The sequence below is a fragment of the Papio anubis genome, chromosome 8 (genome assembly GCF_008728515.1).
Source record: "Papio anubis isolate 15944 chromosome 8, Panubis1.0, whole genome shotgun sequence".
In the NCBI taxonomy this organism is placed as follows: Eukaryota; Metazoa; Chordata; class Mammalia; order Primates; family Cercopithecidae; genus Papio; species Papio anubis.
Genome location: NC_044983.1, coordinates 26,272,357 through 26,284,650, shown reverse-complemented (window position 1 = coordinate 26,284,650; position 12,294 = coordinate 26,272,357). Strand labels below are relative to the sequence as shown.

Genomic DNA, 12,294 nt, shown 5'->3' with positions numbered 1-12,294 from the left:
CCTCCATGGGTCGAGTTCTCCCTCTGTGTCCAAGCCCTATCTGCCAGTGGACTGGAGACCAGCTTAATCTGTCCCTTCTTCTTTCGGATGTGCCTCTCCTCTCCCTCCTGCAGACCCTCTATGCTGCAAGCTGCAAGGAGAGCCCAGGAGGGGTGTCCTCTTGGTGGAAGTTGCGCTTGGTGAGGAAGGTCCAGGGAACCAAGTCACTGTATCTCCTTCCCCAGTCAGCAGCCCCCCAAAGCAACTCAAGGGAACTCTAGGAATATCTAATGTTCCATCTACCTCCCAGATTCCTGCTGAGACTTACTGGAACTAAATATCACTGGCACAGGGTTCAAGGCTTGCCCCAGTGGAGCACCGATGCCACCCAAGGCAGCGAAGCTATATAAACTCACCTTCACAGCTCTGGTCACCAGAGGCTTATTCTCATTTCAGCATGAGTTATCCTAAAGCTCTCAGGTACTATTGGTTTAGACTTTTTTTTCCCCCCTCAAGACAGAGTCTCACTTTGTCATCCAGGCTGGAGTGTGGTGGTTCCATCTTGGCTCACTGCAACCTCTGCCTGCAAGGTTCAAGCGATTCTCCTGCCTCAGCCTCCCGAGTAGCTGGGATTACAGGCACCCACCACCACACCAGCTAATTTTTGTATTTTTGGTAGAGATGGGGTTTCACCGTGTTGGTCAGGCTGGTCTTGAACTCCTGACCTCAAGTGATTTGCCTCCCCTTGGCCTCCCAAAGACCTGAGATTACAGGTGTGAGCCACCGTACCTGGCCTAAATATTATTGGAAGTCAGTGTTCAAACACTAATCTTGTTATATTTCCATCAAGTACTGTACTAGATGTTGTGAAGGATTCAGAGATAAGTTGGACTGGGCAGAAACACCACACAAGCAGATTGACACATCCTTAGGTTTTGCTTTCTGTATTTTCAAATTCTGCTGCCCCACCTGTCTTTGTACTTTGTCTTCATAGGCTGATTCTCCTAAGCGGAGAAGAGCAGGAGTTCACGTAAAAAGGAATGGCAGAAATGAAGGATGTTTTTGGCCAGGAACCACATCCAGGTAACACCTCTGCAGTATCTTCTAATGGAGGATATAGGAACTGATTACTGTTATAGGATAAAAGGCAAATAGGTTGGGACTATATTTAACGGTTGTCATTGTTCCTTACTCTTTTTTCAGAAGGTGCTTTCTCCTTACTCTTTATTCAGAAGGTGCTTTCTCATGACAAGTTTAAATAGTGAATGAAGATCAGATATTTCAACAGTAACTGAAATAGCCTATTCATAATGAAGTGAACTGTTTGGCCAGTAGTTAAATAAGTGGGGCTTTTTCCTTTAAAAAAAATAATGTTCCAGGCTGGGCACGGTGGCTCACGCCTGTAATCCCAGCAATTTGGGAGGCCGAGGTGGGTGGATCACCTGAGGTCAGGAGTTCGTGACCAGCCTGACCAACATGGCGAAATCCTGTCTCTACTAAAAATACAAAAATTAGTTGGGTGTGGTGGTGTGTGCGTGTAATACCGGCTACTTGGGAGGCTGAGGCAGGAGAATCGCTTGAACCCAGGAGTGGAGGTCGCAGTGAGCCAAGATTGTGCCACTACACTCCAGCCTGGGCGACAGAGTGAGACTCCATCTCGATAATAATAATAATGTTCCAGAAAGTCACCTTGAACGCTCTGAAGGTAGCCTCTCTTACAAGACCCCTGGAACGACATTAGGCGGCTTTCCTTAGAAGGAGAGATGTAGGTGCCTTGGAGTGGCTCCTGGAAGGGTGACTCACATTGGAGTCAGTATGGGTGGCTTCCCTTCCTCAGAAGGCAGATGCAGGGCCCCTGGAGCCAATGAGGGAGCCTTCCCTATAGGACGATGACAGGGCTGTAACCCCCAGTTGCAGAAAACAGTCGTGTATCATATCCTTTGTGTTTTGAGGACTGAAGAGGGAACGTTTCCTCACTCCGAGGGGATGGATTTCCTTAGGGGCAAGGTGAAGCAGTGTTTCTGGGCTAGTGGGGTGATGCTAGCATCTGAAGCAAGCCTGAACAGGCATGTAGGAAGAACTGCCACTTTGGGGTTCCCTCAGTTGAGCTTAGCCTTGAGGAATGGGATCGTTTTGCTCGGAAGATTCCTGGCGGTTTCTGGCAATGGTCTGAATCATGTCTGTAATCCCAGGACTCTGGGAGGCCAAGGTAGGAGGATCCCTTGAGCCCAGGAGTTCAAGACCAGCCTAGGCAACACAGCAAGACCTCATCGCTGAAAAAGAAAAAAAAAAAAAAATTAGCCAGGTGTAGTGGTGAGTGCTTGTAGTTCTAGCTACTTGGGAGCTGGGGTCGGAGGACTGCTTGAGCCAAGGTGGTTGAGGCTGCAGTGAGCTGTGACCCTGCCACTGCACTCCAGCCTGGGCGACAGTGGAGACCCTGTCTCAAAAAAAAAAAAAAAGTTCAACAGTCAATAATGAAACCGCATCTCAGCTCAGGCTGTGAGGGGATCAGTTTTCAAAAGTGACACCTTGTGGCAGCAGGAAGGAACAGCAGCGGTATACTACGCTTTTTGGACTGCCGCTATCCACCGCAACCGCTGGTTCCTAGGAGGATTTGATGGGGAGTGCTGGAAAGGGCAAGGAAGGGCTTGAGTGATGAACAAGAATAATAAGATCTGTGATCTAAGTTCAGACTAGTTTATTTTTGTTACAATCTAATATAAAAATACTACCCTTACATGGTATAAATCCAAGATGGAATATTTTCTCCTTTCCGGATAGTTTCGCATTTTAGAAATTGAAGAAAAAGTTTTAAACCCTGCTGTATTGGACTTCCTAGCCTTTGCTTTAGTTGAGAAATAAACTTCCAAACTCTTATCAGATTCGTTGCCAGTCCTTACAATGTTGAAATAAGGGCCCTGGATGTGTGGACTTGGCCCTTGTTTTATAAAACACATGGCTAAGAGATTAGGCAAACATTGTTTACCCAAAAGAGTTCCTGAGTTACAAAGTCTACATCCCTTTCCACTCTTTCCACAGACAGGTCGTGGACACATCCTGGAGTTCTGAGATGCTTTTTGGAGCACAGATTAAAGTGTTCTTCAGTCGGTAACTGGCCTGGGGCCTGACCAGCAGACTCTTCTTTCTTTGCCTCTTCCTTTCCAGCTCCAGCCACGGAGCCAGCAACCACTTGGTATTTTGTTCTAAGGCAGTCCTCAAACTGAGCCAGGGCGAATTCTTGAATTTGAGCTCAATCATCAGTTAGAATGTCTGAGATGGAAGGGTTGAAGTGTAACCTTTCTCAACTCTCAGTTGCGGCATGAGCGTGGAGCATGAGGTGGCAGAGATTCAGGCCTTGGCAAATAGCATGACTTGCACTAGAATATTCTACGGGGTGTGCGTTGGCTTCCATTTGTGCTGGAAGATGCAAGGTTGAACAGAGAGGGAAGGCTGCCTGAATTGTCGGGGAGTTCTGTGTCTGGAGCCCAGGAGCAGAGACTGGGCCTTCTGTGTGGGCTGCCATTCTCGGGTGCCATGTGACATTTCTTCTCTGTGGTTCTTCAGAGAATGACCTCAGAATGTCACACTCAGTTTTGGAGCCTCATGGCCTCCCTGTGATTCTTGGGGATCAACTCTTTCGGTTCACCTCGTGGCCATTTTCTAAGGCATGGGCCAGCCCTAGGAGCCCTGGGTTAGAACCATTTTCAACAACCTTCTCCCCAAAGATCCACCTCTTGCCCCTTTCTAGCCAGGTAAACACGACCAAGGGGTGTTTTCTAAAATCTATCTAAAACACAACATTTTGGTTATACCCCTTCTTTAGGATTATGGGCCCAACCAGCCCTTCACTTCATAACCAAGGGAAACCACTTAAGTGAATGAATCTCCACAGAGCGACAAAGATCTGCTTCTAGGTGATTTCTGTTCTTGCTTATATAAGGAAGCAGCTGCTGATGTCTTCAAGCAAAGAAGGGAAAAAAATTCCCCAAATTTTTAAGGATCTCTGAAGGGCATCCATCCAAACTCTTGTAATGCATGTGTATTTTTTTGTTGTTGTTGTCAGTTCTCTCATTTTCCAGATGAATAAATTGAGGCTCAAGAAGATGTGATTTTTCCTGGTCACATGGCCCCTGTTTTCCTTTGCATTCTGCTTCTAGTTGATTTCTTTTTCTTCTCTTTTCTTTTCTTTTTTTTTTTTTTGAGACGGAGTCTTGCTCTGTCGCCCAGGCTGGAGTGCAGTGGCGTGATCTCGGCTCACTACAAACTCTGCCTCCGGGATTCACGCCATTCTCCTGCCTCAGCCTCCTGAGTAGCTGGGATTACAGGTGCCCGCCACCATGCCCGGGTAATTTTTTGTATTTTTAGTAGAGATGGGGTTTCACCTTGTTAGCCAGGATGGTCTCCATCTCCAGACCTCGTGATCCACCTGCCTCAGCCTCCCAAAGACCTGGGATTACAGGCGTGAGCCACTGCACCAGGCCAATTTCTTTCCTAGTCTGAAAAGACCTCCCAGAGGCCTTTCCTCACCGCACACTTAACCCTGTCTTCAACTTTTCTCTACACAGTTGGTTGATTTCCTAAAACTTGGCATTTGGTGAAGAATGTCTAGCCACTTTGGCTTCTGAGGAGTTGCAAATAGAAACTTTTTATCTGGGGAGATAGATTGAACTCTACATTTTGGAACTAAATGCAGACAGTCTTGTGACTCTGGGAAGTAGGAACCAAACTGGAATGATCCAACAGTGTTTTTTCCCAAATAAGTTTATGGGCAGACAGAGCTGGAAGCAGTTCCTCTTTATATATATATATATACACACACACACACACACACAGGCACACACACACACACATATATATTTGAGACAGGGTCTTGCTGTGTCACCCAGGTTGGAGTGCAGTGGCAAAATCATAGCCCACTGCAGCCTACAACTCCTGGGCTCAAGTGACCCTCCCACCTCAGCCTCCTGAGTAGCTAGGACTACAGGTGCGCACCACCACACCTGGCTAATCCAAAAAATTTTGTGTTTTTGGTAAGTTCGAGACCAGCCTGGGCAACATGGTGAAACACTGTCTCTACAAAAATTTGCCAGATGTGATGGTATGTGCCTGTAGTCCCAGCTACTCTAGAGGCTGAGGTGAATATCATGCCCCAACACCTATAATCTTATATATCCTCTGTTTATCTCTAGTTGAAGATGATTTATATAAAGAACCAATGAGAAAAAGAAGGAAATCAGATCGAGACCAGCGTTTCCGAGCATTTCCCTCTGTGGAGCAGAGCGCTCTTAAGGAATGTGAGTGTCCTGAAACTGTTGTTTTAACATGGTTCTCTGTTCTGTTCCAAGTATGTTAAAATGGTCAAAGGAAGAGGAAGTTAAATTCTGAAGCTGGATGAAACATCTTGAAATGAACCTGTTTTGGAAAGAGAGGGCTCGAAGTTTCTGCAGCAGTATGCAGTTAGGCAATTTGTCTCCAGGCATCTCTGGGCAGGAGGGTTGTTATCAAAATAACTTCTTCCTGCTTAGAACAAAGCCTGTAAAGATGATTAGGTTGGTGCTTCAGTGGGTGTCAACATGGTGTCCTTGCACTTTTTTTTTTTCTTTTTATGACCACAGGAGGGAAGAATCTGGAATGGGCTGAAGCCCATGGCAAAGCATACCATAACTTCTGTTACCAGAGTTTCAGAGCAGCCTGGCTCTTTGGAGATTTTCAGAACCAATGATCGCTATCTCCAGTGAGCCACCATCCTTAGTGTGGGATAACCTGCTATCTTGTTTAATCGGCTTTTCATTTCATTTTTTTTTTCCTTCTCTGCGATGTTCAGCAGACACCTCCTTTGGAGACCTAGTACTTTATCCCTGCCAGGTACCTACAGGTGACCTCTCTCTGTTAATTCCAGATGAAAAATTGGAATCACGGACCAGAAGAGTTTTGAGCAACACTTATCAGAAACTTATTCAGTCTGTCTTCCTGGATGATAGCATCCCTAATGGAGTCAAATATCTCATGTGAGTCTGAAATCTGCAACCCTGAAATCTTATATCAGTGTCTTTCCTTAGGCTATTATAGGTGCTTTCCCCCAACAAGGAAAGGGACTATTTAATTAGAAACTAAGAAAGAAGGATACAAATTTCTGTTGCTATGGGATAGTTGCCATTCATTGAGCTGTCACTGTTAGGTAATCTGCTAAGTGCTTTATATATATATATGTGTGTGTGTGTGTGTGTGTGTGTGTGTGTGTGTGTGTGTATGAAATATAATTTAATCCATCCAACACTCCTATAAAGTAGGAACTATTATGATTACTTCCATTTTACTGAAAGCGAGGCTCAGAGAGGCCCAGACTTGAACAAAGTCACACCAGTGGTCAGTGAGAGGGTCCAGAATTCACCCCAGGCTGTGTGGCTCTGAGCTCATGTCCCCAACTATTTGTACTCTGCTGACTTGAAGGAGTTGAGTGGTGCTGAGGCTGTAACTTCTCCTGTTCAGTAAGACTCTCTATTGCTCCTAACACTATTAATACTTCACCTCTGTATACACTGTATTTCTAGGGTCAAGAATATGCAATTTCTGTCCAGGTACAGTGGCTGACCTCTGTAATCTCAGCACTTTGGGAGGCTAAGGCAGGTGGACCACTTGAGACCAGCCTGAGCAATATGGCAAAGCCCTATGTCTACACAAACTATAAAAAAATTAGTCAGGTGTCATGGGGCACACCTGTAATTCCAGCTACTTCAGAGGCTGAGGCGAGAGAGTTTCTTGAGCCCAGGAGATTGAGGCTGCAGTGAGCCTTGATTACATCACTGCACTCCAGCCTAGGTGACAAAGCGAGACCCTGTCTCAGACACATAAACAAAAAAAAGAATATGCAATTTCCGGTGAATACAAATAAACATGCCTCACATCTATATAGACATTATAGGGATTGCGTGGAATTATCATTACCAAATATTTTTGCATAATCTCATTTGATCCCCAGGCCAGCTCTGTGTAGCAAATAGGGATTATTCTCCATTGACAGAGGAGAGAACAGAGACTCAGAAGATTTTAGTGACGTGCCCAGGATTAGAATTCAGTTCCTTTGCATTCTGTTTCAATGCTCTTCACTCTAAACTTTGATGATCATGACAATGTACATTTTAAAATTCACCCAGAAATAGGCTCCTTGCCTTGATTGAAAAGCCGACAGTGGACCCAATCTACATTGGATTATTTGGAAGCACTGGGGCTGGGAAGAGCTCCCTGATCAATGCCATCATCCAGCAAGCAATGTTTCTACCGGTGTCTGGAGAAAGCATATGTACTTCCTGCATTGTACAAGTGAGCTCCGGCTGCTGTGCACAGTATGAGGCCAAAATCCACCTTCTGTCTGACCAGGTAAGTGTTCCCTTCCTCCCTCCTTCCATTCCTTCCTTCTTTTTCTCCCTCCCTCCCTCCCTTTCTTCCTTCCTTCCTTCCTTCCTTCCTTCCTTCCTTCCTTTTTTCCTTCCTTCCTCTTCCCTCCATCTTTCCCTCCTTTCTTTCTTGTTTCCCTTCTTTTTGTTCTTCCTTTTCTTTCTTTCCTTCTCACTATCTCTCAGAGATAACATTATATTCCTTGCAAATATAGCTCGTGCCTTTGTTTAATGAAAAGAGCCCATCCCAGGAGAAAGTTCAGTTGAGTGAGCTGGGGGTGTCTAGCCTGGTCTTTGCATTGTTATGAGACTTTGGGCAAGCCATTTCCCTCTTCGAGACCCCAGATAGATGACCTAGATATTCTGAATATGCAGCCCCCTGGCCCTTCACAGGGGGCAGTGGGCGCCTCTGTTTGTCGGAGTCCTCTGTGTCTGTGTCAAGAGGGGCTTGGCCCTACTCTGCCTTGGCAGGAGTGGAGGGAGGAGCTGAAGAACCTGACTAAACTCCTGCACAGGACGGAGGAGCTGGGCAGAGAAGAGGCAGATGCATGGAACAGGGATGAGGCAGTGGAAGAAGCCACCTGGAAGCTACAAATGATTTATGGAAATGGGGCAGAAAGTAAGAACTATGAGGAGTTACTGAGGGCGAAGCCCAAAAGGAAGATCCCCACCTCCAGAGTCATCACCCTCAAGGCGGAAGAGGTAGCGTCAAGTTCGTTTTTTTCTTGATTTCATCCTGGGTCTGATGTCTAACAGTTGAATCTGTTTCAGGGGACAGGCTCGTGGTACAGTGTTTGTGTGAAATAAGAAATAATTTGCTATCCAAATCAGAAGTATCCATAGCCCAAGTTATAATCATTATTTATGGCTATCAAATGGGAATTTTTAGTATGTGAATGGAGGAGCTCTTGTGCGCAAAAGAAGACTATTTACAGTTACTTGAGAATAATTAGGGATAGTTTGGGCTGCCAGTGATTTTTGAAGACTTATAGTGGCTTAAACAAACAGGGATTTATTCTTTTTCTCATGTAAGAGGTTTGGGGGCAGTAAGGGTGGGGTTGGTTTAGTGGCTCAGCAATGTCAAGATCAGCATCTCTGTTTCCCTTGGCCTTCCGTCGACCCCATTGTCATGAGATGGCTCCCGAGGTGCTAGACTTCATGCTAGCCTCCTGGAAGGAAGAAGTGGAGAAAAAGTTGGCATCAGCCACATCTCCCCTTTCATGAGAAAGTAAAAGCTTTCCCAGAAATACCTCTGACAAATTTCTGTGTAGATTTCAGAGTTCAGAACTGAGCCACATGGCCCTTCTTGGCTGAAAGGGGGTCCAGAAAAAGTGAAAAGCAGACTTGTCATGATTTGCTTAGACCAGTCTCACTCCACTGCCTTTCCAATCAGACAGAAAATCAGGATTCTGCTGGCATAAAGGAGGAACAGGATGGACATTGGATAGGCAACTAGTAGTAGTCTTGCTTTTATAAACAATGTTTATTTTAAGTTAAAATTCAATTTCTGAATTAAAACAAAATATTTGTGGAATCAACACTCAATTTAGGAAAGCTATACATTTAAAAACCTAGTTTTTCTTGTATCTCTCACCTTTAAATACACCTTTAAAATATTGCTATTCTATTTATAAATCTAGTGACTGTTGGTAAAATGGGTACAATTTTTATATGCGTCCTAAAGTTTAATGTTCAATTATCTCCTGATTAACAAAGCAAACCTTCCTTAAATATTCCATGATACTTACATAATTAATCACATTTCCTTAGGCTTTTTGCATACGGTTAAAGTTCAATATATTTGAGTCTCTTAAAATGTTTAAATACTTGACTAGGCACACTTAAAAATCAAATGAATGAAACCTTTTCAAAGCACTTTGCTATCTCTTGTATATCTGGAAAATCAGACACAGTGCCCATTTCTTATAGTTTTAAGATGAATATTACTATTAAAATGATTATACTTCTGATATCTAAAACATAGACTGAGCATGTCTGAGAAACACACTGATTACAAAACTAGTGACTTTATCTGAATACACACAGCTTACACAAGGATATCAATGTCTTCGCCAACTCCATATTTAGAAATACTCCTTCCCAGCATCATACATTTACCCACGGAAACAAGGTGAACAGAATTACCATCTCAATGAGTGAGCTTACAAATTCAGGCTTTCCACTGGAGATCCTAGAATCCGAGTTTGTCTTCTATAATGATGTTTGCCCGGAACCAGTTTATTGGGCTTAGCCCTCTAGTAGAAAGAGACTTTTCAAGCCCATGCCTTTTCCTGGACTTCTCTCTTATGGTATCTCCTCTATTTTAAAATCACAATATCTTAAAGAGCTTTTATTATCTTCTCTTTCGCTGTTTATCATTTGGTTGAAATTGATGAAATCTCTTACTCCTTACCCAGACTGCAACAAATCCAGCAATTTAATTTAAACTCTCTTAAGAATTGACATTCTTATCTTTCTTTCAGGACTATTCTATAGAAATTTATTTAACAATGACCACCATACATCCCAAATCCTCTGTCCTCTGAAGTACCCCAGTTGAGATTTACTGTCATAGTTGCTGGCATGGATGTGTCATTGTCCCAAGACATGTTTAAGCAGAAACTGTGGTTTAAGAACTATTTCCTCTCTCACCCACCATCATTAAAATATCCTAGAAATGCCCACATATCAAGGTATTTTTTGTAATCAGAAGATAAATTTTAAAAACTCTTTTTAAGATCCATTTTCAGATCAATTTTCAATTTGGAAAATATGGTTACCATATCACTGTTAATTTTCTATAGTCATTGCTAGCTTTCTGATAATGAAAATGTTAATTACATATTACCTTAATTTCAGAATTGAATGCAGTTTAGAAGATAAACCTATTAGTTAGCAATGCTATAACTTCCCTAACATCCCATTTTAGCTGACTTTATTTTTTTTCATCTGTAAGGTAAGGAGCTTGAACTTCCTCATCTCCAGGGTCCTTCCTGGCTCTGAGGTTCTAGGTCCTACAGACCTGATTTCAGGCCTTCTGTCGGATGCACTTCTTACCCTTACTAAGCATACTTACCATGAACCTGCATCACAGCCAACCAGGATGAACAGAGCTGGGAACATGGCTGGCGTGCATGATTCTGTCTTTCTTCTTCAGGCAGAAGAGCTGTCCATCAAGCTGGACCCCTACATCCGCACACAGAGGAGAGACTGGGATGGAGAGGCCGCTGAGATGCATATCTGGCCCTTGATCAAACATGTGGAAGTGACTCTTCCCAAATCCGACCTGATCCCAGAAGGGGTCGTGCTGGTGGACATCCCAGGCACAGGCGACTTCAACAGCAAGAGGGACGAGATGTGGAAAAAGGTGACTGTCTTTCATAGGCTTAGTTCTCTCTTCCCTCAACTCCTCTACCCTTTCTCAAGTGACAAAGAATGCTCTGCTTTCAACTTCAGGGATTTTATGAGCTCATTGGAATTAAATTCTTCTAATTTCTATGTTCTAAGTCTCAGGGCCCTGGCAGGATATGGTGGCCAGAGAAAGTAGGGAGGGAGGAATTATAGGACGTGACTGTTGGAGCCTGGACAAGTGTGTGTGATGTATGAGAAAGATCAGCAATAGAGTGGCTTAAGAGGAATCAGAGTGATCAAGGACAGAGTGGAACTGGGAGGCCAAGTGTTGGGGACAAAGCAGAGAAGCTGCAGCCAGTCACCCAGAACCCAAGAGACTGCAACTGTGTTGACTGTAAGCAGCATCAGCACAGAGCTGGAGGGCTGAGGAAGCTGGTGTGGCCGGGGCAGGGTGACTCTTCCTGGGTGAATGGGAGAAGGAGCATGGGGTCGGTGGAGGAGGGAGACTATGGAAGACATGCCTGGAGAAGTTCCAGGTCTTTAGTACTACTGCTCCAGAGTTTGACTTCCTGGGAAAACTTGCAGGAAGAGAGGGACTGGGGCATGTGATTGAGAAAGGGCACGGTAACAGAGGCACTCTGGAGCAGAGGGTGGGAGGAACATAGAGGCCCAGGAGCTAGAAGGGGACTGGGAGCGAGGACCCGCATCAGTGAGTTGTGAGCAGCACAGCGGCTGCTGAAGAATTCAGTTCTTTAAACTCCACAGGTTTGTTTAGATGAATGTCTGTGTGCCAGGGGAGCTTGCTGACCACGGCTTCCAGTCACAATCTAGAGCAAGCTCTAGCCTCTGCCCTGATTGTACAGATGAAGACATGAAGGCTCAGAGAGGGAAAGTCACTTGTCCAGGACCACACAGCCTTGAACTGGAGAGCAGGTTTCTTAACTTCCCTGCTGGGGCTCTGTCTACCCCACCTCCCCCAGGGCAGACTGTACTTCATCCACCTCCTGTAGGAGGAAGGCAGTCCCTGTGTCCTTCCCCTTGGTCGGTGGCTCAGGCCTGGCCTTGTGAGCCTTAGTTTCTGTAAGACCTCGGGTCCTGGGGTGGAAGTCGCGAACCTTGGCTAGTTCCAGGCCTGGCCAAGAGAGCAACAGCCCAGGAAGGCTGCCACGGCCTCTCCCTGGATGGAGCCGCGGCTGCAGCCAGTTCAGATACACTGGGCAGCTTATCAAAGCCGGCAGCTCTGGCTCAGAAAATGTGCTCTGAAGAGGTCAGGCTGAAGCGAGGGATGGTTCCCAGCGTGCTGTGCCTGGCCTGGCTCTCCTGCATTCTTGTGGGTTTTTTTGACCTCCTCTCACAAGAAGTTACTCAAGACCCCACTCTTTGCAGGGAGAACAAGACAGTCGCCCTCCCTATGTCTGTTAGGCTGCCAGCCTTGCCTTCCCTAAAACCCATTATGAATTCAGATGTCCCTGAATCTGATCTGCCACTTAGAAGTCATGTGACTTGAGACATGTCTCTGAAGCCCTCTGAGTCCCATTCTCATCGCGGGGGCCTGGGGAGATGCAGGTGG

At 45.2% G+C, this 12,294-nt stretch overlaps 1 protein-coding gene across 3 annotated transcripts in view; it reads left to right on the top strand.

Annotated features, from left to right (window-relative positions):
• The window catches only part of NUGGC (nuclear GTPase, germinal center associated), a 67,086-nt gene that overhangs the window by 14,630 nt on the left and 40,162 nt on the right, over positions 1–12,294 (top strand). For all 3 annotated transcript variants that reach the window (XM_009212753.4, XM_017961888.3, XM_003902593.5), the window contains 6 exons: positions 974–1,062; positions 5,169–5,273; positions 5,879–5,987; positions 7,134–7,356; positions 7,845–8,075; positions 10,531–10,740. In XM_009212753.4, coding sequence (XP_009211017.2) covers positions 1,020–1,062; positions 5,169–5,273; positions 5,879–5,987; positions 7,134–7,356; positions 7,845–8,075; positions 10,531–10,740 — 921 coding nt within the window. In that variant the 5' untranslated portion in view covers positions 974–1,019. The remainder of the gene's footprint in view (positions 1–973; positions 1,063–5,168; positions 5,274–5,878; positions 5,988–7,133; positions 7,357–7,844; positions 8,076–10,530; positions 10,741–12,294) is intronic.